This window comes from Haliotis rubra, unplaced genomic scaffold (genome assembly GCF_003918875.1).
Source record: "Haliotis rubra isolate DU_JTF1 unplaced genomic scaffold, ASM391887v1 Scf64, whole genome shotgun sequence".
NCBI lineage: Eukaryota > Metazoa > Mollusca > Gastropoda > Lepetellida > Haliotidae > Haliotis > Haliotis rubra.
In genome coordinates, this window is record NW_025767346.1 from 2,659,666 (window position 1) to 2,686,073 (window position 26,408).

General features: G+C 38.8%; 1 protein-coding gene across 1 annotated transcript; it reads left to right on the forward strand.

Annotated features, from left to right (window-relative positions):
* Positions 1-978: 978 nt before the first annotated feature.
* LOC124256786 lies at positions 979-19,835 on the forward strand. The gene is made up of 9 exons (XM_046690745.1): positions 979-1,083; positions 1,830-1,921; positions 7,290-7,673; positions 10,086-10,436; positions 10,590-10,628; positions 17,549-17,674; positions 18,258-18,300; positions 18,685-18,737; positions 19,143-19,835. Exons 1-9 carry the CDS (start codon positions 989-991, stop codon positions 19,256-19,258), a joined length of 1,299 nt encoding a protein of 432 aa, XP_046546701.1. The 5' UTR covers positions 979-988; the 3' UTR covers positions 19,259-19,835.
* The last annotated feature ends 6,573 nt before the right edge of the window (positions 19,836-26,408 follow it).

The following is a 26,408-nucleotide window of genomic DNA, read 5'->3' on the forward strand; positions in this document are numbered from 1 at the left end:
TAGATTGTCGTAGAAACATTAAAGCTGATGAAAGATATTGATCCAATAAATAGTAGATCACATAGATTATCGTAGAGACATTAAAGCTGAGCAAAGGTATTGATCCAATAAATAGTAGATCACATAAGTTATCGTAAATACTATAAAGCCGATGAGAGGTATTGATCCAATAAATAGTAGATCACATAGATTATCGTAACTACTATAAAGCTGATCAAAGGTATTGATCCAATAAATATTAGATAACATAGATTATATAACTAGCATACATGTACTATATATTTAACACATACATACTCAACTACGTCATGAAGCTAGTAGATTAAGTTACGATCTGTACAGAGTAGGGCTAATCACTGATCCATCCTGCGCATGTGGAAACCCGAGCGAAAATGCTCATCACTATTTCTTAGAATGCTCTTTATACAATCAACATAGACACATCATGCTTAAAACTATTCAAGATGTATGTGGTAGTAATTCTGTGATTACATTATCTGTTATTTTAAACGGCATTGCAGATTTGACAAAACATAAACATGAAATTATATTAAAAAATGTACATCAATATATATGCAAATCTAAACGATTCCAGTAGTCTTCTCTCTATACACCCTTTGTATTATAACATTTTCCTGAACTGTCAATCTTTCTCTGTCTCTGTTTCTAATAACTGCTTGTGATGTAATTAGTTATTGTAAATATCTTGGAAAGGGGTTTTATGAGTTGAAAAAAACTTGTCCCCGATCCTTTTCACATTGTAAATAAAATATATTTAAACTAAACTGTTTTACAATAATTATTAGCTAGGTTTACAATAGGAAAATAGTACTTATCCGTGCTTATCTCCATGCCCTCCATTACTTCAACAATGTTACTATAGATGTCACGTTCCTTCACCGAGTGCACCCCGCGATAGGCCATTTCAACACATCAACTTTACTACTCTGACCCAGTGTCGTATTCGTGTGTCACACTATTGATAGTTATGTTGTTATACTACACATCTCACAAGCCTACAGATTGTGAATTCAACCCGGAAGTAAGTCGTGCAGCTAATGGCGGGCGAGATACCATGTACAGGTATGTGTGTCCCATTGGGTTCATTGTATCTAGAATTCTGAGAATAAGAGAATGACCATTCTTATGCCAAGTGTTGATAAATGAAATAATCTGTGTCCATGTTACGTTTGTATACATGAATACCACCGCGTGTTACCCGTACATAGTATCTAATGTAGGTCAGCAACTGGCTATGTACAATAACGCTAGGCGTCGTTTTCCAAAGGAATATTTGCGTGGCTTGCTTGTTGCAAATATGCAAATAACAGTTCAGTTTTGATTACAGCAATTTACGTGAGTGAGTTTAGTTTTACGCCGCTCTCAGCAATACTCCAGCTATATGGCGGCGGCCGGTAAATAATCGAGTCTCGACCAGACAATCCAGTGATCAGCATCAAGAGCATCGATCTACGCTATACGATGATATGTGTCAACCAAGTCACCGAGCATGACCTCTCGTTCCCGTTAGTCGCCTCTTACGACAAGCATGGATTACTGAAGATCATTTCTAACCCGGAAGTTCACGGGTAGCAATTTATGTAATGACCATTGCTTGTGTTTACCATTACCTCGTGTGCATGTACTTTGAGTAGGCCAGTGAACTGTATTCGAACGCAAGGGTGTGTACATGTTTGATATATATCATGCATTCTCGTTAAATACAGCAGTTTGATAGGACAGGTTGTTTAAGTGTTACTGTAGTAATATCGCAGGTACTGTTTCATCTCATCTGAAAAACCATATACGTCCAAACGACGACATACAAGTTTCAGGAACAGGAGGTGGCACCTCCAAACAAGAAGCATGGACTCTTGTGATCCTTTTCACCTTCTGATCTTCATGACCTTTCTCACAGGAAGTAAGTACCAACATATCTGTCGGGAAAAGGATATTTTAATTGAAAAGCTGTGATTCTGAATAGTTTGCGTCAAATCATTGTCACACACGCACACACGCGCGCGCGCGCGCACACACACACACACACACGTACGCAAGTATCGGTGTGCGCAGTATTAGAAGGGGTCAAGTATCAACACTCAGAGACTGCAGTCGAGTTACTCATACTATAAGATGTGTGTCTGTGTGAAAATATTCATTCATGTACATCAAAAAGCAAGTAATATTGACGCTGCTTCTCAAATTCCAATTTTCATTTTGTGTGATTTGAACTCAAAGCATGGTGCTCAAATGGTATATAAAGTCACTCATTGTAGCCACAGGTCCGCACAAGGTTTCATATATGAAGGTCAGAAGATTGAATATGTAGAACCTGTGGTAATAGTATTCCTATGCTTTCGAAAAACCTTTGACACTAGAGTGCTCCGTTACTATGGTGTATATTTTCACTGGCACATCGTTACTTGAAATAATCACTTGTAGTGTTATAACGCTATTAGCGGTATTATTGTTTAACGGTTTGCAACAACAATCTAGAGCAAGGGAGTTACCTCCCTGGGGAATGTAAAAAAACACTGGAATAAAAGCACGTGAATTCTAATGCACGTTTGATTTATTGAAATCAAGTGCCCTGATAACCCATCGGTCATCAAAAACAGTACATTGGCGACGAGGATAAGGGAGTTCATAATTATCCATCGATATTATGACAGATCAAGCTCCTCAGCCGGACGTACAGCCGCGAACAGTGGTAAACCTACCGCACTATCTCCCCTTCGATTGCAAGTCGGATGGCAAGCTCGTTCGTTGGAACAAGTGGAGATCTCGCCTTGTGAAAAATGTGTTCGTTGGATATAACATCACTGATGATCGACAGAAGAAAGCATTGCTGTTATCGTTTGGAGGTGATGATTTGAATGACATTGTGGATTCATTTCCCGAAGCGGATTTGGCACCGGGAGCGGGTGAGACACACTTTGGTAAAATAGTGACTGCTATCACCAATCATTTCAATCCAGAGGTCAACCTTGAATTTCAAAGGTATGCTTTTCGTCAATTAAGGCAGAAAACGGACAATATTGATGAATTCTATCATGAATTACGTCAGCATGCAAGTACCTGTGGTTTTGAAGATAGGGTACAAAGTGAAATCAAATCACAACTAATAGCAGGCTGTAAATCCAACAAGGTGAGGGAGAAAGGACTTTCAACCCCAAATATGACATTGGTTGACTTGCTCACTCACGGTAGGACATTGGAACTTACCAATAGGCATGCTAAAGAAATACAAGCAGCTACAAATTCCAGTACTAACAATGAACATGCACACAGAATTTATAGAGAGAAAAAGCACACCAAAAAGTTTTCAAGGAAAGAAAGCTCAAAACCCTCAGCTAAATGTGACAACTGTGGACAAGACTGGCCTCATCAGGGTGGTCAAAGGAATTGTCCAGCAAGAGGTCAAGCGTGTGACAAGTGTGGTAAAATGAACCATTTCTCAAAAGTTTTTAAGAGCTATGGAAATAAACGTTTTCAAAGGAAGAAAGTACGGAATGTTGGAATGGACAATACTGATGCAGAAGAAGACTATGTTTTCTTAGCAAAAGGAAATTCTACACAATTTCCAAAATTTGACTTGAACATTAATGGCAAGAGTGTTAGTGTGTTAGCTGATTCTGGAGCAAGTGTAAACACTATCTCTGAAAAGGTGTTCAAAATGCTGAATCCAAAACCAACCCTAGAGAACTGTCAAACCAAGATAATTCCATATGGGAAGAAAGATTCAGTTCCAGTATTAGGACGATTCAAAGGAACAATCAAGTCAAAAACAGCAACAGTGACTACAAACATCTGCGTAGTTCCTGATGACGAAGAGTGTCTTCTTAGTTGGAAGATGTCACAAGAACTCAATCTTCTGCAAGTTCATGAATCCGTCAGAACTGTCAAATCTAGGGACGATGAGCTGATTGCCGAATACTCTGACCTTTTTACAGGTTTAGGGAAAGCTTCACATTGACAAAGAAGTTCCACCTGTTGCTCAACAATACAGACGTGTCCCATTCAATGTCAGAAAAGACATAGAAGAACAAATCAAGAAAGATCTTGAACGTGACGTCATAGAGAAATCTGTTGGACCAACGCCCTGGGTTTCGCCAGTGGTAGTAGTTCCAAAGCCCAACAGTCCAGGTAAAGTGAGAGTATGTGTTGACATGAGGTGTCCAAACACTGCTATCAAACGAGAACGACACAATTCTCCCACACTTGATGAACTCACAACCATACTAGCTGGATCTACTGTGTTTAGCAAAGTTGACCTTAACCAAGGTTACAACCAACTTGAACTCAGTGAAGAATCTCGGTACATCACAACCTTTGCTACTCATCTTGGACTCTTTCGCTACAAGCGTTTGAATTTCGGTATCAACAGTGCAGCTGAAGTTTTCCAAGAAACCATTCGTCAAGCAGTGAGTGGTCTACCTGGTGTTATCAATATCAGTGACGACATTCTCATTCATGGTTGTGGACCTGAAGAACATGACAGCAACCTCAAAGGTTTGTTTCAACGGATGAGAGAAAAAGGACTGACATTAAATCCAGAGAAATGTGTGTTTAATCAAGCATCCATTGAGTTCTTTGGACATGTGTTCCGTGGTCAAGGTATCACACCAAGTGAAGCAAAACTGTCTTCAATAATGGACATGCCATCACCTAAGAATGCTACTGAAGTAAGGAGTCTGCTAGGAATGGCACACTTCTGTGGTGCAAGACACGTTCCCAATTATTCCACACTCACCTATGAGCTGCGTCAACTCACGCACAAGGACACACCCTGGTTGTGGACAGCCACTCATGAAGCTGCTCTTTGCAAGTTGAAAGAAGAGCTCAAGAAAGCTACAACCCTGAGTTACTTCAATCCAAGAGCTCAGACAGAACTGTATGTGGATTCCAGTCCAGTTGGATTGTGTGCAGTTCTCTGTCAATCAGAAGAGCAAGGAAATCCGAGAGTAGTTCAGTTTGCTAGTAGATCTCTCACACCGACTGAACAACGGTACTCTCAAACCGAACGTGAAGCGCTTGCTATCACATGGTCATGTGAACATTTTCACATTTATGTGTTTGGTTCTTCCTTCACAATATACACTGATCATAAACCATTGACAAGCCTGTTTGGAAACCCAAAAGCAAATCTGCCACCAAGAATTGAACGTTGGATGATGAGAATCCAGCAATATGACTTCAATGTTGTCTATCGACCAGGGGCAGATAATCCGGCAGATTATCTGAGTAGACACCCCTCTCAGATGTTCCAGAAGAGTGAACAGGAAGCCGTTGCTGAAGAATACATTCAGTATGTGGTATCTAAAACAGTACCCAAGTCAATGACTATAGATCATGTTGTGAATGCCACTGACAATGATCCTACACTACAAGCAGTCATCCAGTCAGTGAAAACTGGAAACTGGAAATCGTTATCAAATGACGTTAATCTCAAAGTGTACGACACTTTGAAGAAGTGTCAAAATGAACTAACACTTGTGGTGAATGATAGTGTTCTGCTAAAAGAGACAAAGATTTTCTTACCTGAAAGCCTATACAAGCAAGCTGTGGACCTAGCCCACACTGGGCACCAAGGAATAGTTAAGACACTATCACTACTGCGAGAAAAGGTGTGGTTCCCAAACATGCATCACATGGTTGAAAGCACTGTTAAAAACTGTCTAACATGTCAAATCGCAACTGAAACGCCATCAAGAGAACCGTTACAAATGTCAAAACTACCTGATGGACCATGGCGTGAACTTAGTGCGGATTTTGGACAAATCGAAACTGGAGACTATTTGTTGGTTATCCAAGACGAATATTCAAGATACGTGGTTGTGGAAATCATGTCAAGTATCTCTGCTTGGAGTGTGATTCCAAGATTGGATAAGGTTTTCTCTGAATTTGGAATACCATATGTGCTCAAGACTGACAATGGCCCTCCATTTAATAGCCATGATTTCAAAGCCTATGCAGAAAACACTGGATTCAAACATCGGAAAATAACACCCTTGTGGCCTCGTGCAAATGCAGAAACGGAACGTTTCATGCGTACCATAAAGAAAACCATTAAAGGTTGTTTGGTACAAGGGCATTCCAATTCCAGTACTTGTTATCTTACAGAAATACACCACACTCATCCACTGGTGTTCCTCCTGCAACTGCGTTGTTTCAACGTAACCTCAGAAACCGATTACCGAGTGTAGACAGTCAGGTTAGTGAGACTGATGCGCACATGAGACTGAAAGATGCCCAAGCAAAGCAAAAGACGAAAACATATGCAGACAGAAAAGTGTAAGTAAAACCATCAGATTATCAGAAAGGAGATGCAGTGCTGCTGAAAGACATGTCAATTCATAAGTCTAAAACGCCTTATGAACCCATTCCTTACACTGTAACCTCAACCAAGGGTTCCATGCTAAATGTGGGGACAGACAAGTCACAAGAAACAGCAGTTTCTTCAAACCTGCACCTTGCCAACCCACAGAATCTCAAATTCAGGAGACTAAGGACACACTTGACATTGACATGCCAAGTGATGAGACATCTAATGACACTGTTCCTGAAGAACCGGTTCCAGAAATGGATTTGAATGAACAAATCCAAGAAGGAAGATATCCAACCCGAGAAAGGAGACTTCCGTCCAGATTTAATGACTTTGTTGTGTAAAGAAAAACAAAACAACAAATGCAAAAAGGATTTTTGCATAGTAATGTGTTCAGACTAATTCTTATATAGTGGTTTTCTTTGAGAGACTTTAAATGAATGTTTTTGGGGTCTGTAGTAAATTTAGTATTGTTTAACACATGGATGTTAAAGTTAATTTGAGAAATCATTTTATAATTTATGTCAAGATAACATTCTTATGTTTATTTTATTTTAAAGCTAATTTTTCATCCAAGGAGAAGAGGGATGTAGTGTTATAACGCTATTAGCGGTATTATTGTTTAACGGTTTGCAAAAACAATTAAGAGCAAGGGAGTTACCTCCCTGGGGAATGTAAAAAAACACTGGAATAAAAGCACGTGAATTCCAATGCACGTTTGATTTATTGAAATCAAGTGCCCTGATAACCCATCGGTCATCAAAAAACAGTACATCACTCATTATCTTTATCGAACTGATGTAAATGCAAGTGTGTTTTTTTTCAGTTTCAGCTATATGTATATAACCACCACCCCCACCCACCCCTCTCTCTCTCTCTCTCTCTCTATCTCTCTCTGTTTATGTGTAAGTGTGTTTGGTGGAGTTTTATTGAATTGATGTAAATACACGGCCTCGTTTTTCAGCCACTGGGGCGAGCCTGACCGCATCACCGAGTCAAATAACAATCGGGGGCAGTAACCCAACATCTCAGTTGACTGTAAGTTGCAGGCCAGATGCACCTGGAATCACTACATTGTATAACATAGTGATTGGCAAGAAGTCTTCTACTGGCTCTAATCAGCCTATAATACAAATGGGCATCACAGATACGTCAGTAACAGTAGTGGACACAAGTCTCCAGCAGCGGATCACCGCCTCGGGTTCTATCAGTGGAGGAACAGGCAGTATACAGTTCATCCTCACAGATCTGAGATGTGCTGATGCTGCTTCTACATACTACTGCAAAACGTCATACTTTACTACGACAGCTGGAAGTGATGAGACGACCACCAGCGTCACAGCTAGAAGTAAGTGGGAATATGTACATTAAAGCTGAACTGTGTTTGGTGCCCTCAAAATATGTTTGCGAAGTTCAAACAAATCATTTGATGTAAATATATACTTGTTTATCATATTATTATCATTCTTCCCCGCTAGCTGATCATTGCATAAATATGTTCAGACCCATTGCTTGTAATATATATTATTACCCATACGGGCTAGGATACACAGGTGATTATTTTTGTGATAATCGCACATGTGCTTGTCAGTGATTCTCAACGTTGATTGGTCAGCTAAGCAGAGAAGAAATATGATTGGTTGACGGAACTACTTTTCATGATCCAAATTCATTGACAACTTATACCGTTTCTTTGATAACTAGAACGTGCTGTACTCGCACATTCCGAGATTTAAAACAGAAACATAAAGGTTAAAGAATATGAATACTCTTTTTATTAGACATTATTATTTTGCAATAAAATTGCGTTATAGATAGTAGTCTTTTTAAAATACATAACCTTAACACAACAATTGTGGCTAGCCCACACTCCGGCGCAGAGATGACTTAGCATAACATCACTGCCACAGGCTAATTTGCATATCACGTGACCGGACTTTTCTCTTGTTTGTAAACGAACGCGCATATTAATATATTAAGAAGATCCTGGACTCACGAAAGCTTTTCGGCGCTCTCTTCATAATGTTTTAGATTGTTACATATATATTCTTCCACAGCTGCGACAGTAAAGTCTATGACAGTACATATTAAGCTATCAAACTGGCTGCATCGTTTGCTCTCCATCAGCTTCGATGACAGCACGTGGAGCCGTACAACCTATGTAAACAGAGGATCGCTACGCAAATCGAAATACTGTTACATGGTTTTGGATATTTTCTCAGTGAAACTAAACCATTCTACTAAAGATGTTTAGTTAGATGTGTAGACTCGTCAAAAATAAAAGAGTAAAAGAAATCTGTACATTATATTGAATGGACATTGCAAGATGTGATGAATCGTCACATTTTTCTGGCCTTTGGCAGAGGTACTATGCTGGCCGCATGGAACTCTGGGTAGGAGATTGTGGCTAACCCCGATCAAGGTCAATGACTTAGTTAAAGTTGACGGTGACCTAATAGGAAGAGTCATAAGAATTTTACAGCCCTTGAATTCCTACAACCTGTTTGTTGTTAAAACTGAATTCGGTGACATAGAAGCAGCAAGATACCGACTAAAGGTGTTCCCTGAAAGTGTGCCAAGTGAGTGTGCCATGGCGTCCATGCCTTAGAACCAGACACATTATTCCGGGCACAAAAATGTTCAGTCAATAAAAGGTTACTCTCCAGAGCCCTTATTCTCGAAACGTTCGTAACCTTAAGAATTCTTAACTTTGATCGTAGCCAATCTGTTAAGAATGGGCTTAAAAAATTCGTAGGGCTACGAACGTTTCGAGAATAGCTAGCCAGTTAATGAGCAACAACATCAATCCATCAATATATTGTTGTCAAACCCTTGTAACTCCACCACACTGCCTCAGACTGCCGCCTTGACGTCACAGTGTTTGTCGCATGCCGTTAATCTTCATTCTGTACATACACTATTCTCAGGTCCAATTTATGGTGGTGTATTCCACTTCAGCTTCTCGAATGACTCCTCTGTCAGTCGACCATCTGCTTCAAAGAGGTGTATTGTTCCCGCTGACTCGGATTCCGACTAGAGTTATCCTTCTTGGAACTGCTGTACTCTAATGAGACCAGTGACGTGACTGTAACACGCCTTCCACAGAATAAAATGTTGAGTTTCTTGACAGAAAACCTTTTCTAGGTGTATTCGTGGGATGATTGTCTTTTAGATTTTCCAACTTTTAACCGTTGCATTTCCCCAAAATTGACAGGATTTTGCCAAAGAGTATTTCAACACTATACCGTCACCCGTCACTAGGCGCACGCCAGTCGTGAATGAACGATCTTCCGGCGCACTGACTTGATCAAATAACGTTTTAGCTGTTATTAAGTTCAATCATGTTGCATTTAAAGGGTCATTTTTATCATATTAACACATATTAATAAATTATTCCATAAAAAATATTTTTGTTGTTTTTTTAAAGCGAGTTTACGAGGTACTAATTTCCATAGCGTAGTTATGTTATGTTATTACCGCTGCAGAAGTTACGTTTAATACGCGCATGAATACGAATAAGCTGTTTGAGGTCTTAAGTCCTGTCTCCGGGTGGTTTTTATTTCGTGGTTCTCCTATTTAAATTACATTATGAGTAATAAATAGAATAACCAACTCGGTACGAGTGATTACGGGAAATATGCCCTCGTTAAAATAATGTTCAGTGTCTCGCCAAAGCTCGGCACTGTGAACATTATTTCAACTCGGGCATATTTCCCGTAATCATTCGTACCGCGTTGGTTATACTCTAAATATCTTACAGCTTATCCAGAGCAGATAGAGATGTTCCCCTCTCCTGACAGGGTCCAGTATGACGATGGTCAGCTCTTGTCAATCAGATGTACAGGAAGGATCGGGAACCAGTTTGATGAGAACAACCTCCAGAACCTGTGGACATGGGAGTGGCGATCTGTAAACAACGAATTCACCACCTGGATACGGTACCCAAATGACCAAAACATCACCTACGACCCTCCTACGTTGGCAGCAGATTGTCAGTATACAGGGGCGTCAACACTGGTTCATACAGTCTCGAAATTAGACAATGGAAGACAGTTCAGGTGTTCTGTCCTAAGTGCAGGCTACAGTGCAAACAAGACTGTTTATGTTGTTGGTAAGTTTTATGTTTTATTTCACAGTTGTTTTGTATGTGGTACTATTTTGTTGCATTGGTCAATTCTCTATTGTCAGCTGTACAGATGAATGCATATGTGTATATCATGCATGGTGTCGGTACACCAATTAAAACAAAGGACCTTGTTTCCAGGTCAAACATCGCCAGCACCGCCCGATACGTCCGCAGGTGGTGAGTGTTACAAAAATGTAAAATAAAGCAACAGAGTGAGTATAGTTTTACGACGCACTCGGCAATATTCCAGTTATATGGGGACAGTCTTTAAATAATCGAGTCTGGACCAGACAATCCATGAATCTACAGCCCGAGCATCGATCTGCGCAATTGGGGACCGATGACGTGTATCAACCAAGTCAGCGAGCCTGACCACCCGATCCTGTTAGTCGCCTCTTACGACAACCATTGGTTACTGAAGATCAGTTTTAACCAGGACCTTCAAAAGCAGCGGAGTTTACTTAAATGTCACATGAAACCCAAAACACATTGTGTTACTTTTCACGACATATAATATACATTGCTGTTTCTGAAGAAAAAAATAAAAAAATTTAAAAGCATACAATCGCAAATCAAAAGTGCGATATTTTGTACTTGCGTTTTCTTCCCTCGAAACGAAGCACCCGGGAGGCAGAACCCAGTCAGAGCGGGTGGGTGTGCACTCAAGTGTAACGAAGTCTTTCATTGGGTGGTTCATTTGCCGATACGCTAAGGGCTCATTGTGTGTGTATATAGAGATGTTGGGTTTTGTAAATACATGCTAATTTTTTCTGCTTTTGCGTTCGATCCAATCAACAAATACTGGCATGGTGAACTACTGCGTGGCTGGAAACTGTCGTTCGTCCAAGTACAAAGCAGGACTTGAATTTTGATAATTTGTTGCTGTAAGGCCATACCGAAAGGTATCAGAATCTGCAAAGTTGTGTTTTGCGTTGCAAGTGACCTTTAATTATCCTGATTATATAGATAACGCTGGTATGACTGCTAACACATTTACCCTACATGTGATGCTGAAGCAGTTGCCCTGGAACATATTTCAGCCAACGGTGGTCATATACATTCGGACTGAAATGCTTCCTCTTTAACGTCATTCTTCTGTCGTGTCCTTCGCTCTGTTCTTGATTGTTGTTTCGGGTAAAATACAGTGTCATGGTTTGAGCATTAATATCATAACTAGCTATTCTCAAAACTTTCGTAGCCTTACAAACTTCTTAAGCCCATTCTACACATTGGCTACGATCAAATTCTTAGGGCTTCGAACGTTTCAGGAATAAGGGCCATGATCTTAACTCTACTTATATATATAATATGACCAGAAATTATTGAGAATTTTAAAAATATGTTTAATTGGAGATCTAGTATAAAAACCTTGACCGGCTATCAATTTGCTTGGTTTCATTCAAAAGAGACAACTCCGTAATGTGTTTCATTAGTTTGTGAAGAGTTATCCCCTTCTTTTACTTGCTAGCAAACGACATTTTCAGTGATCCTCAGTATGGATGATTTAGAAAAGAGGAAAGGAGGCGGATGTAGACCCAGAAAGTTGACTGTCGGTGACAGGAGGCGGCTTGGTATTCTTGTTTCTTAAAACAAACAAAGGAGTTTAGAAAACTTAAGGCTGGATATGATTGATAGAGGAACTGTGCCTGCCTGTAAGCAGACAATTAGAACTGAGCTGCACGCAATGGGTTGGCAGAAAAGTCGAGGAATTCCATCACCGATCATGAAACCTGAACCAAAGGAGCGAAGGTTGAACTGGTGCTTACAGCATAGAAATTTTAACTGGGACAATGTGATTTTCTCAGATGAAAGTTCTGTTTTGCTGTTTCCTTGTACACTGAAATTCTGGACCAAACAAACTGAAAAACCTTTTTATCAGCGCCCAAAGTACAGTCCGAAATTCAACGCGTGTGGTGGCATATCTGTTAGGGGCAACGCCCCTCTATGTATTTGAAGGGAATATGAACAGTGAACGGTACACAGATGTTCCCGAGGGACATTTACTTCCATCTGCTCACGTGTTCTATGGAAATTTTAGATTATTAGATTGGCCAAGCTATAGCCCTGACCACGACTTTCTAACTTCTTTGATCAGTAGTATGCCCCGCCGTATTGGGCTTGCATTGCTGCCCATGGTGACTTGACAAAATACTAACTGTTCACCTGTCTTTGAATCTGGAGTTATGTTCTGCTAATATTCACATTTAGTACGTGTGTAATGAGTGACAAAAATAAAACCATTACAATCTTTAAATTCCAAATAATTTCTGGTTGCACTGTATTGTCTCCGTCAGTTGTCTTAGGCTAGTGCATTCTGTTTATTCCAGTACAATGTGTGAAGCCCATTTCTGGTGTCCCCCGCCGTGATATGTAGTAAAGTAATTAGGACTGGGTCTCGGCAGTGACTGAACGAATTAACAAAGATCAGTGTAAACAGTGCACAGTGACATGTAACTCCCAGTGCCCATCCCTCGATCACTTTTAGTTTTAGTGAGGTCTATAATGACGTTTTAGACGTCACTCTTGTAAGGCGTGACTACCATACAAGGTCACGTTGAGGGGCAATGGTATATGCGACCAGAACATTTCCAAATGTTCTATAAAGAGGGTGAGATGCTTATCCTTTATTTCTTCTACAAGAGTGCTTATGGACAAATATATTGACTATTTGTAGTTTACTTACTTAGTCTTAAGTCTTAATTAAGTCAGTTAGACACGACAGGATCCGCGGTTGTGGGTTCAATTTATTTTAACATTCTTCCCACAGAAAGATAATATTATTTTACGCCGCATTGAAACAAACTCAGTTGTTCCTCTTTTTACCAGTGTATAGAGAATAGCCTCAGCTCTTTGTCGTATTTTAACAGGGTTAATAGCATTATACTGATAATATTTTTCTTCTCATTTTGTGATATTGTACATTATATTTGTCCATATATATGACATTGTGATGTAGTCATCATTGTTAAGGTGTACTCAACGATTGGTATTTAAAGAGTTAAAAAATATAACACATTCCTGAATTGTTAACGTTTCTTAGTGAATTTAACGTGATAAAAAGACAAATTTGTAATGCAATTGAGCTATTGTGTACACAGATGAGGTAAATTGCATATTCAAGAAACATAAGTAGTAGGGGTGTCACGATACACCAATCTCACGATACGATGCGTATCACGATTTTAAGGCCACGATACGATACATATCGCGATACATCATTTTCGCGCCTTTTCATAGCATTACCTAACCGGCAACGTTTGCGCTCGCTGATTGGTCCATCAAAATAGTCTAGCCAATCACAAAAGCTGTTAGTTTCCAACCTATTTTTAAGTAAAGCGAGCTACATCTATTTATCGGAGCGATCTCGTATAATTTTACTATCAAGACTTTGAAGGAGATGGATATAGCATAAAAAATTAAATCGATAAAGTTTTAAAATAGGAATCGATACACGCAAGCATGTATCGCGTATCGTATCGTCAATAAAAATGTATCGATGCATCGATACATTCGCATATCGTGAGTGAGTGAGTTAATATTTAACGTCACATCGGCAATATTTCAGCCATATCGTGACGAGAACATTCGATATTGAAATGTAATATATGTATGTTATAAAAAACCTGCCAACGAAGGGCAGTAAAACAACTAGAATATCACAGATATATATGTAAAACTAGTAATAGAGTCTAAAACATTTTAACTATAGTGGACAACACAATATAAAAATAGGCTATAGATTGCTAACAACTGAAGGTAGATCACCATACTAGGGACCATGGGGACTTACAGTACATTTGCTTCCTGCATGGGCCCTAGCTGGATTTATATCATCCCCTCAGCTGTTAGCAATTGAGATATATCTAGCCAAACATTAAAATTACACATATTCTACGATTAAAAAAGAAAGTTGAAATTTACTTTGAATGTTTTGGGACTTACGTACCCTCTCAGGAGGACAATAATTTCACAGTAATTTAACCCCCCTCGAGGATTCAGCCACTAACAATCTGTGTTACTGACTCAAAATTTCAATCATAAAATATTTAGCTATTTACAAATCTGTTAACAAATTTAATTCTTTTTAAAAAGCAATAATTAAATGAGGACGTATACTAGTAAAAAGATCCTTCATCGTTCGTGATTTGAAATAGATATCCCTTGTGATGGAGTACTCAACACAATCAAGCAAGACATACTTGACCGTGATTCGTTCATCACAAGGGATACAAAACGGAGGATCCTCACCTTTCAATAGGTAATCATGCGTATATCTTGTGTGGCCAATACGACATCGTCGTATGATGACCTCCTCAAATCTGGACTGACAACCAAAGTAAGTGTAACCGATATAGGGTTTTATTGCAGGTAATTTATTGATACCTACTTGGGTGTCCCACTTCTTTTGCATCAGATCACGGATGTAAGATCTAATGCAAGCTTTGTAATCAGAGTATGGGAGCAGAAGTGGTGTCACAGATTTGTTGAGTGCAACCTTAGCAGCAATATCAGCCATCGTGTTTCCAGAAATGCCAAACATGGCTGGGTAACCAACAAAAGACGATGTCGCATTGGCCAGTAGCAAGCTCATTATACAATTCAATAATTTCTAATAAAAGTGGATGTTTGCAAGAAATATTTTTAATAGCCTGAAGACACGAAAGAGAATCTGAAAAGATGATATATTGTGTATATTTACGGTGTTTATTAATATATTTAAGAGCTGTTAGTATTGCGTTTGTTTCTGCTGTGAAAATTGAACTGTCCTTGGGTAGTCTGGAAGATATTGTTTTGGACCCAATGACAGTGGCACAAGCAACCGCGCCACCATCCTTGGATCCATCTGTATATAAGGATTTATAGGTATTATATTTATTTCTTAATTGACTAAATTCTTGTTTATACTGTAAATCATTAGTTTCGGATTTTTTAAATGTGGTTAATGTTAAGTCAACGTCTGGCCTCACCAATTGCCAAGGAGCAGAAGAAAGAAGACGAGAAGGGATATATTCTCCAGCTCAATGCCGGCAGCAGAAAGGAATGGTTTAATTCTGTGCCCAAGAGGCGGAACAAGAGAAGGCTTTTTGTTATACAAATCCTCATAAAGAGGAGTGAAGATGCAGTGAAACGCAGGATTAGACTCGTTAGAATACAGCTTCGTAATATACTGTAATGATAATTTTATACGGCGTTGGGTAAGAGGAGGCTCATCTGCCTCGACGTAGAGACTGTCAACAGGAGATGTTCTGAAGGACACAAGACAAAGTCTCAGACCTTGATGGTGGACTGAATCTAAGAGTTTTAGGTTGCTTTTACAGGCTCCACCATAAACGATGGAGCCATAATCAAGCTTCGAGCGGACAAGTGATCTGTAAAGGTGTAAGAGCGTAGCTTGATCCCCTCCCCACCTTGAATTAGACACGACTTTCAATAAATCAAGTGCCTTCAGGCATTTAGTTTTGAGAGATTTGATATGCGGAAGAAAAGTTAAATGGGGGTCGAAAATGAGACCTAAGAACTTGGCCTCTTTTACAACCTTGATGGGAGTGCCATTTAAAAACAGTTCTGGGTCTTTATGTGGTTTATATTTACGGCAGAAGTGTATGCAATTAGTTTTTGATTTAGAAAAGTTAAAGCCGTTTTCAAGACACCATTTATGTATTTTATTTAAACACAACTGTAGTTGCCGTTCAATAGTATGCATATTCTTACCGCGACAAGAAATGTTAAAATCATCCACAAAAAGTGATCCATCAATTGAATCATTTAAAACCTTGGATAAGCTGTTAACCTTAATGCTAAATAAAGTGACAGACAAAATACTGCCTTGCGGGACACCCTGATCCTGATTATAATGGTCAGACAGGGTTGAACCCACTCGGACTTGAAATTGCCTGTCGGTTAAAAACTGTGATATAAAAAGAGGTAAACGACCCCTTAAACCAAAATCATGTAAGTCCTTTAAAATGCCATGCTTCCAGGTGGTATCGTATGCTTTCTCAAGATCAAAGAATATCGATACTGCATGTTGTTTATTTATTATAGCATTTTTAACAAAGGATTCTAAACGTACCAAATGATCAATGGTACTACGATTTTTCCTGAAACCACATTGAATATTTGTTATGAGATTATTGGTTTCTATTACTATTCGTTCCATGGTTTTACAGACCCAGCTCGTTAAAGAGATTGGTCTGTAATTTGACGGATCTGTATGATCCCGGCCAGGCTTTGGTATAGGTACTACTATGGCTTTACGCCACGAAGTTGGAAAATTCCTGAAGTCCATATTGTATCAAAAATATTTAGAAGTGTTTCTAAACATGATGCAGGTAAATGTTTCAAGAGCTGATAGTGTATATTATCAGCCCCTGTTGCTGTATCATGAGCTTGCTCAAGGGCAGTTCGTAACTCATGTATTGAAAATAATTCATTGTAGTCTTCTCCATTATCTGAGATAAAAGTTATTCTTTTCTTCTCCTGTTGTTTCTGATGTGCCTGAAACTCAGGGACGTAATTTGATGAAGACGAATGTTTGGCGAGAGTTTCACCAAGCTTATTGGCAATGTCAATCTGATCAGTTAACAAATTATCACCATCCTTCAGATGATGAACAGTAGATTTGGAACCTTTACCTTTTATCCTTTGTATCATGTTCCACACCTTTGAAATCGGTGTCCGTGAGTTTATCTTGGAAACATAATTTCGCCAAGACTGACGCTTATTCTGTTTAAAAGCACGTCGAGCCTTGGCACTAGTGATTTTAACATTATTTAAATTAAGAACTGTAGGATGCCGGCGAAAGTATTTCTCTGCCTTCTTCCTACACTTCCTGGCCTGTTTGCAATCATCATTAAACCATGGTTTACGAATGTGTGGTGTCGCAGAGGACTTAGGAATAGTTTCATCACCTATTATATTTAGCTTGTCCGAGAACAACTGAATAGGATCAATAACATTAACAAAACAGTCAGATTTCAATAGGTTAGAACAAAGAGTCTGAAATAAAGGCATTCTCATATCGCGACACCCCTAATCAGTAGGTTTGTTAGTAATTGTTACACATTTTAAGGAATGCACAATATTTCAAATCACAGCACCACAGAAGCAGGAGTCCTCGATTGGTGTTGGAGTGGCTATAGGTGTGTGTATAATGCTGGCTGTGGACGGCGTCTTGCTGTTTGTGGCGTACCTCTTTAGGGACGAAATAGCAGACTGCATAGGTAAGTATGAAACAAATGTTTTTTTTAGTTAAACTTTTATTTCAAATTAAATACAAACAAATATAGTTTATTGCAAGTTCCAGTCCGTCAAGAAATGAAAAATGACGAAATCTGCAGGAAATGGACCATTCTTTCAGGTTCTGAGAATTACAATGGATCTCATTTTGACATATACTTTAAAAAAAGAGTATGTAAGTTGACCCTTGTGCAATGACTTTCACAGTTGATAACATGTTGAGACAGCAGAATACGATGATGTTTAAATCCTCCACAGATCATTAGCGGTCATTAGTTTCTCAATACAATGGCAGCATGATACGGTACACGGGGGTGTCTCGGGATTTTATACTCCAGGCAGAAGCTGCACTCATCAGGGAAGACAACTTGGTGGCAGTTGTAGCCTCACTGACTGATGAAAGACTGGAGTCCTACATACGATCATCTCCTGAGTGTGGTCTACTCGTAGTTTGTGTATGACAGCGACGTTTGTAAACGCCTGGCGACAGTCTACATCAGCCATCCTTCTTCGTACTTTTGATAATTTCTTGCTCATAGTATTAATGAAACATTTCAATTTTTTCAGGAATCAAGAAAGCCAGTAATACAAATGTGCCAGTAATGTCCAAGTAGGTGTATCTTTTACAATTAATGCTTTGAGCCATTTATAACTACGAAACTAAAATATGAATGATTTATGAAATTTCGGTAATTAAAACTAGTGTGTTATTAAAATACTTTTAATATATATGCAGCTGATTTTAAATGTCAGCAATATATGAACATCAGTTGGATACAATAATACAAATGATCAGGTTTAAATAATAGACAGATGCGTCAGTTATGTCCAAGTAGGTGCATCTTTCTACAATGAATGTTTTGAAGCATTCATAAATATTTCATTTAAATGTGAATCATTTATGCTATTTCACAAATTGAAACTAGTTTTTTGAAGAGTTTGAACGCGTCCTAATTTTGTCGCCATTACACATATTCCCTCTCAACCATTACAGCATACAGTCTCCTCAGTCCACAGTGATCGCACCTGCCGAAATCCAAAGACAAGGTGAGCGCTGGTCAACGTACAAGATTACTATACACGTTTCCGATTGAGGAAAGCTAAATGGTGAAATAAGAGAGTAAAACGGCTCCCTATATAAGACATGACTGCAGAGGATTGAGTGGTTAGACGCTGATGTGTCCGACTGCAGTGCTTAGCTTTCAGTCTCTGCTTAGTGCTTGTTTAGGATAGATGTTTTAGATGCCGTTGTGACAAGCGGAAATGTTCCTAACAGTGGCATCACTCACTCACTCACTCAATCACTCAATCACCCACACACCCACACACCCACACACTCACTCACTCACTCACTCATAAATGTGTCTTCATATGTTCCGTAATACCTCCGTGTCATTTCAAAGATAAATGTGTCGGTGTGGCAATAAAAACTGACTATATGTGTCTATGTAGGTGGAGGCGACGAGTACGAAGTGCCAGTGGACAGAAATGATTACGAAGCCCTACAGAGAGAAACTGCTGACGTCCCCAACACTTACGAGAAAATACAGACATACCAGAATGTGTGAAACGACATTGACGATCAACTACCAACAGTCACCTTTACAATCAATGGCGATTGGACATTTGCTCAGAAGTCAATGGAAACTTGTTTGATCATAAAAATAGAAATTCAGTTGTATCAACTGAACATTAATTACTGCATTATTTTATGGTTGTTGTGACAACCAGTTGTCATTAATACATAATGATGCAAGGATTTCATAAAGCTTGTAGATATTAATGAGTGAGTTAATTTTACGCCACTTTCAGCAATATGTTAGCAATATCACGACGAGGGAAACCAGCAATGGGCTTCATATATTGTGCGCAAGTGGGAAATCGAATTCAGGTCTTCGGCGTAACGAGCGAACGCCTGAACCACTAGGCTGACACTAGGCTACACCTGGTAGACATTATATAACCCTCATATGTTTAAGGTCAAAACGTCCGAACATCACCATCATGTTCTATCATATAATTTGGTTTGTTGTAGTTTAAGGCTGTACTCGGCAACATTGAATCTATATCACCGCGGTCTGTCAATAATTGATTGCGGACCAGAGAATACAGTGATAGACATCGTGAGCATGAATCTACGTAGCTGGAAGGATATATTATCTATATCTCAATATAAAACGTACAAATGTGTAATCTACACGTTGAGTCTTGCTTTAACAAAATGTGTTCAAATAAATGTGTGTATTCATGAACCAGTGAGCGCTCAAGTTTACATGAACCATTCCGAATGCTTACAATCGGAACACTATACTCGGTACTGTCAGGTATACCGATGTTTCACAACGCAAGTTGTGAATCTTTGCCATATAACAAATGTCAATGACATTTCACTTGACTTCGTTATTTCGTTTGTTTCTACATGTACCATAAAACATAAGGTAAGCACCTGCTTGTATTGACACATCATAATTAAACGCCTGGACAACCATCAGATTCATTTACCTCATGTACCATAACTCATAAATTAAGCACATGCTTTCATGTCTTGATGAAACTCAAGGTCAAACGAGAGATGATACAAAGCATATACATACTGTGCTGGACTTTTTTCTTCAGATCAAGAATTCATTTCTCAAACTCATTCTTACGTGCTTTATGAATAGCAACAATATTTTACAACAAACTACACTTTGATCACTTCCCTTAAGATTTCTACATTAACAAGTGACAACGTTGAGGATATATTTATACATGTTTGTCGGGTGACAATTAAACCCTGTCTCGTATAATCAACAATTGTTCTCATGACCCCCTGAACTTCAATAAATGCCCCAACAATGATGTACGGTATTTTGATTTTTGCTGTTCGAGGAAGAGCTTTTTGAACGCAAACCATATATATTGTATAACGTTATAAAAATTACAGTTAATGGACAACACATTTCGATTACTTTCGCTTAAAACAAACCGAGCTTGACAGTCCTTCATACCATCCAGTATTCGTGTTATTATTGCAACAAGTGTTTTCGAAAAGTCATCATGTATGCGATACCTACTACTTTGGCCTCTTTACCTATGTGGTTAGTTGTATGGAATCACCAACATTCATTTTGTGCTTGTAATTATTATGTATATTTTTGTGAATTTTCTATATACCCTTTTTTGAGGCCGTTTTTAATACAAAGAGAATTTCCTCAGGGATGATAAAGTTCTCAATCGTCCACGTCTCAGAAGCGTTCAATATTTTAATGACCATCGGGTGAATGGAAACTTGGGCTATTGGTTTGTAGAGGCAGCAGATAATACGCTGGTATGACACTGGTTCGCAGAGTTGATGTATATACATGTATGATAGGGTTGGGTATTGCCCAAATTTTCGTATTGCGATATATTGCGATATGTGTTGGCGTATCACAATATATTGTGAAAGTTTTTACTTAAACCGTTCATATGAAAATATGACCCCCAAGTAAAAACGTATGGATATGCACTATTTCACAGATTGTCTTGATAATCTTGACTTTTGCCTCTAACGGTCTAGTTATATTTGATTGCCATTGGTGTGCATATATCACCATGATATGACCGGAAAATATATCCTTTCCAAGATAACACCACGTTCGCTTTAATGACAGCAGATAACATTTCATGTTTCTGGAAACGAATATTTTCGTGCTATTTTCTTTTTTACCTCTCCTTCCAATTTAAAAAGCTCCTGGTGAAATATGACTTGGCACATATTTTCAACATTGTCCAAGCTATGTGATTCCACACTTTCAAAACATGTCGAAGTTTAACGTTTTAATTTTGCAGCCAAAAAAGACAGACAATTTTCACAGTCATCAAGTTTAACCATAACTCCCATTCTTTTACATTGTTTTGTGAAAGGAGGACCTGTTCTTTTGTTTCTCGTTTAACATTTCACCAGGTGGTTTGACAGTGTTAACTACATATGTAGTTACTTTGAAATTACTTTGTTTAGTTCCAATTTATCGTTTTAATATCAGCTTACGTCGTATGAATCTCATATAATTGATTTGTAATTTCGGCAATTTCTTATTTTGGGGGACCAATATTGCGTCTAGAATTTGCAAAAAAATAGACATCCAGAAAAGAATGTAGGTGAATCAGCGACCACAGGTGAGAATGTCTCACACTTCTCACATTTCTCACATTTCTCACAGATCTCACAGTTCACAAGTGGACGTTTGATATGCTGCTGTGCAAGTGTTTCCAGTTTTCACATGGTGTTATTACAGCAATGGTATTATCGTATTATACAATTATAGACTCTTGTAGAGGTCGATATCGGTCTTTATTGACCTGAGTAAAACAATATCGACCGAGCTTGCGATGTCGACCTCTACAAGAGTCTATAATTGTTTTATTATAAAATGAAAGAGAAACGGGTTTTAACATAAACTTTTAATGCACACACTGTGCCATCTATCCGAGTGATCTGATTGGCTGAAAAACGGGGGAAGCCCCTTCGTACGGGATTCCTTGTCTATTTTTAGTAACCCAAGCCAATATCGTAATTTATCAGAAAACTCAAGTCAATATCGTGTGACGGTCTTTTGACCAATCGTGGTACAGGAAAAATACTACCCATATAATAATGTAGGATAGAAACAGTTTACCGGTAAAGCTTAAGTAATGTATTGCTATCTGTGACAATAAGTATCAACTATATTATCCCAACCCTAACCTATCTACTTCACTGGGCAGGTTGCTTTATATGCAATCGTAACCAGCATTCCATTTATCCTTTTCATATTCGTGTATCAGTTTAACAGTAACCCGAACAGAATTGTAATTTAAGGCATAATATCACAGATCTGACAAGGCTGTAGAATCCAACAAGGACGTATATCGGTTAGGTTCGGACTTCTAATGGCGGTAGAGATAACTGCTTGAGTACTTTTGTTGTATTGATAGTTTCGACACAACTTGCTAAGACTTGCTTTAGGTTTCGTGTAGGTATCCATATATTTACAGGCGAGATACGTGCTTAATGGCTTAAAGAATGGTCGTGACATCTGCACAATGCGTCAGTGGAATATCACGTGACAAGTAAGCATGATCTTGAGGATTGATCTAATCTTATACTAGAAGTATAAAAGAGACGTACATATTATTACACAATGCCATTTAGAAAGTGGTCAAATGTAACATGTGTTATATTTTGGATTACACTTTCTTAGTAAAGTACAAAATCTAGTACTTTTTGAGTTGAGCCCCATCCGGGATTCGAACTCACACCCTCAGAGTCAGGCACCCAATCGCCAGCACACAAAGTCAGCCACCTAACCCACTCAGCTACCGCGACTTCCACATGGAATTGGACAACTGGTAGTCTAGACTGCGGGCTTTGTGTACCCCTCTGATAAGTGTTAATTGGAAGTACATAGTTAGACGTACATATTGCCAAACGTGGTGAACCATAATCCCAAATGTAGCAGAGCTAATAGTGAGAAGATTATTTAAACTGAACGTAAAGCGTCTTGACTCTTGTTATCATTTGCTTTCGGCAACGTGCATCTTAAAGGTCACATGCAACGTAAAACACATCTTTGCAGATTCTGATACCTTTCGGTATGGACATACCGAAACAAATCGTCAAAAAATGCAAATTCAACTTATAAAGTTGAAAAATAACGCGATGAAAAAAAACGCGCGAAATCGGAGTTCAAACGTTTCACTAATTTTCCCCAGACTTTTCTGGGGAATACGGGTTTCAACAGCTGGGCTGCGCTCATAGCACGTGCGCAGTGAAATAGGTTCGCGCAGCTTGGAAGCGGGTTGTCGGTGAATACTCGGTGAAGGCTTTGGTGTGAGCTATTTTTCTAATGTTTTTGTTGATATCTCACAGGCGCGAGCTTTTTTATATGTTATGACAGTAAATTAACTGTTTATATAATTTCATTTGTCTATTTCACCACACGTTCTTCTTACCGAGACACTTTCTCAGTTCGATACTTAAAAGCAATGTCATTATTTAGCGTTGACAGAATTTCTAACTGTGAAATAGATATGTCGTTGTCACAGACGTAACTCAATGTCTTGTTTTATTGACATCTGTGTGTCTGCCTGCCTGTGTGCTAATGACAATATTCAATACACAACTGCTATCACTGACCACATGCAATTTGAACTTAACACCAATCAGGCTATACACCATAAACAAAACGCATTGATTTATGGCCCGAGTTCGGTCTCTGTCACATTATGTAATTACACAGACAGGCAGGTGTGATACTTGAACACATGACATGTTATGATGTCTGTTGATTGCAAAATGTTATACACAAAAAATGAGCATGTATTTACAAAACCCAACATCTCTCTATATATATACACACAATTAGCCGTGAAGGCGGCATCTGCTAATGAACCAGCCGTTACACTTGAGTGCACACCTACCCGTTCTGACTGGGTTCGGTATCCCGGCTGCTTCGTTTCTTGGGAAGTAAACCGAAGTACACAATTTTGCGCTTTCGATTTGCGATTGTACGCTTATAGTTTTGTTTATATATTTTTTCGTAACAGCAATGTATATTATATGTCATAAATAAGTGATAATTGTGTTTTAATTATGTTTGATTTTTTGGTTGCATGTGACCTTTAAGGTAGGGGGTAGACACATCAACAGAACAGCGGTAGCCCTGAGCGGGGATTGTTAGTTTACTGACATCATTTTTCTGAAGTAAAATTCTGCCTTAGATTATTCGTCAGTGTGTTTTAAAAGTTTCATCTTACAAAAGAAATACAGTTCATACAGTTAAAGAAATTCATTTCATGCACATGTATAGTGTAATAAAGTAGAGTTTTTCCTGAATTATTATAAAGCATGCGCTATAATAGTTCAGGGCCTTTAAACACGCACACCAGGATTAAGGACGGTCAGTATTCGTTGTAGTCAGAGTGACTGTATTCAAACAGGACCCAAAAGAAAAGTTACAGTTTCGGTTTTATTCGCTATTATAAAAGGCATTAACATATGTAAGGCAGTAAACATGTTACATTTCAAAGAGCGCAACTTCTCTTCTTTGGCCTTTCAAAGAGTATCGTTCTAATACTATTTCAGTCTGGCGGTAATGTCTTATCGAGTACAGTGGAAATGGTTCGTCCTGTATAGCCCTCATGTTAATTGAATACCTAAACATACTCTCAACAACACTGAATGACGACTTTAACTCTCCATTAAATTATATCTGTGATGTCACTCTGTTGTCTGCTCGCTCCACTATTTCTCAGGAATGGAGCGATGTGTACCAGTTTCAATTGTAAGGCCTTGATGGCCCGTACTCTTTCCATTACATTTGGCTTATAAAATTACCAGTACTTGAATGTAATTTAAGTAAGGTAATATCTTCGTAAATATTCATTCCTTAAAAATAATGTGCCTCAGACCCTCCGGGGGTCTCGGATCCATTATTTTTCAGGAACGCAGAGTTACTCGGACATTACCCTTTACGTACTTAGTCCACTTTCTGATAGATAGAGGGGGTGGGATAGCCTAGTGGTTAAAGCGTCCACTCGTCACGACGAAAATCTGGGTTCGATTCCCAACATAGGTTCAATGTGTGAAGCCCATTTCTGGTGTCCCCCGCCGTAATATTGCTGGAATATTGCTAAAAGAGGCGTAAAACTAAACTCAATCACTCACTCTGACAGACAGACAAACAGACATTCCCTTTATGTCGAGCAATGTTCCAGCAGTTATGTCTTTGGCAATTTACATCTTCTGAGCTATGATCTACCGTGATCTAGACTCAAGTTTCAGTGAGTGAGTGAGTTTAGTTTTACGTCGCACTTAGCAATATTACAGGTATATGGTGGAGGCCTAAAACTACGTTTACTCACTCACTACAATAAAGAGAAAAGACGCCTGAAGGGATCGTGACTGACAGCAATACAGCAAAAGGTGTCATTAAGTATTCAAGTAAATTGATTTGTATATGATGATGTATTGCATATGGTACATTTTATCATATTATGCATCAGCTTCATATATGACAAATCTGTTGTGTCAAAGAATACTGTAAACAAACTCAGGTAAAGTAAGATCTAACTGAAAAATATAACGGTACACTTTTAGGTTTTTCCTTAACTGACCAGGGGAGGAGGGGTAGTCAGGCGACGTAAAACCAAATTCACACACTTACACACTCACTTAACCGGTCACATGCGTTAAAATATTTCAGGAATAGGAAGTACTTCTTCATGTATGTTTATGGTGATGTTTGATTTCCTTGAAGTTGTATGAACGTCTGATGATGTAAGATAAATTTCCTTTGTGACAGTAAAGTTATATCTTACCTTAAGATGCCTCACCTTACCTCGACTTACCTTACCTATACCCTTACAATACCCTACCTTACCTTCCCGTACCTTGTTTAACCTAACCTTACCCTACCACACCCCATCCACCCAACCCAACCTTACCTTACCTTACCCTCGACCTTACCTTACCTTACCTTACCCTTAACTTTACCTTACCTTACCCTCAACCTTACGTTACCTTACCTTACCGTACCTTACCTTACCTTACCCTCAACCTAACCTCACCTCACCTCACCTCACCTCACCTCACCTCACCTTACCTTACCTTACCTTTTTATTTCGGAGGATCGACCAAAGCTTCATCGCGGTGTGTGTATTGATAATTCATAAGCATGATATGAACGGAAACTATATCCAAGATTTGCTGACACA

Coding starts and splice junctions, on each gene's coding strand:
- LOC124256786 (XM_046690745.1), top strand. CDS start 989: ATGTTGTTATACTACACATCTCACAAGCCTACAGATTGTGAATTCAAC. Junction 7,674..10,085: donor CACCAGCGTCACAGCTAGAA/GTAAGTGGGAAT, acceptor AATATCTTACAG/CTTATCCAGAGCAGATAGAG. Junction 18,738..19,142: donor TGCCGAAATCCAAAGACAAG/GTGAGCGCTGGT, acceptor GTGTCTATGTAG/GTGGAGGCGACGAGTACGAA.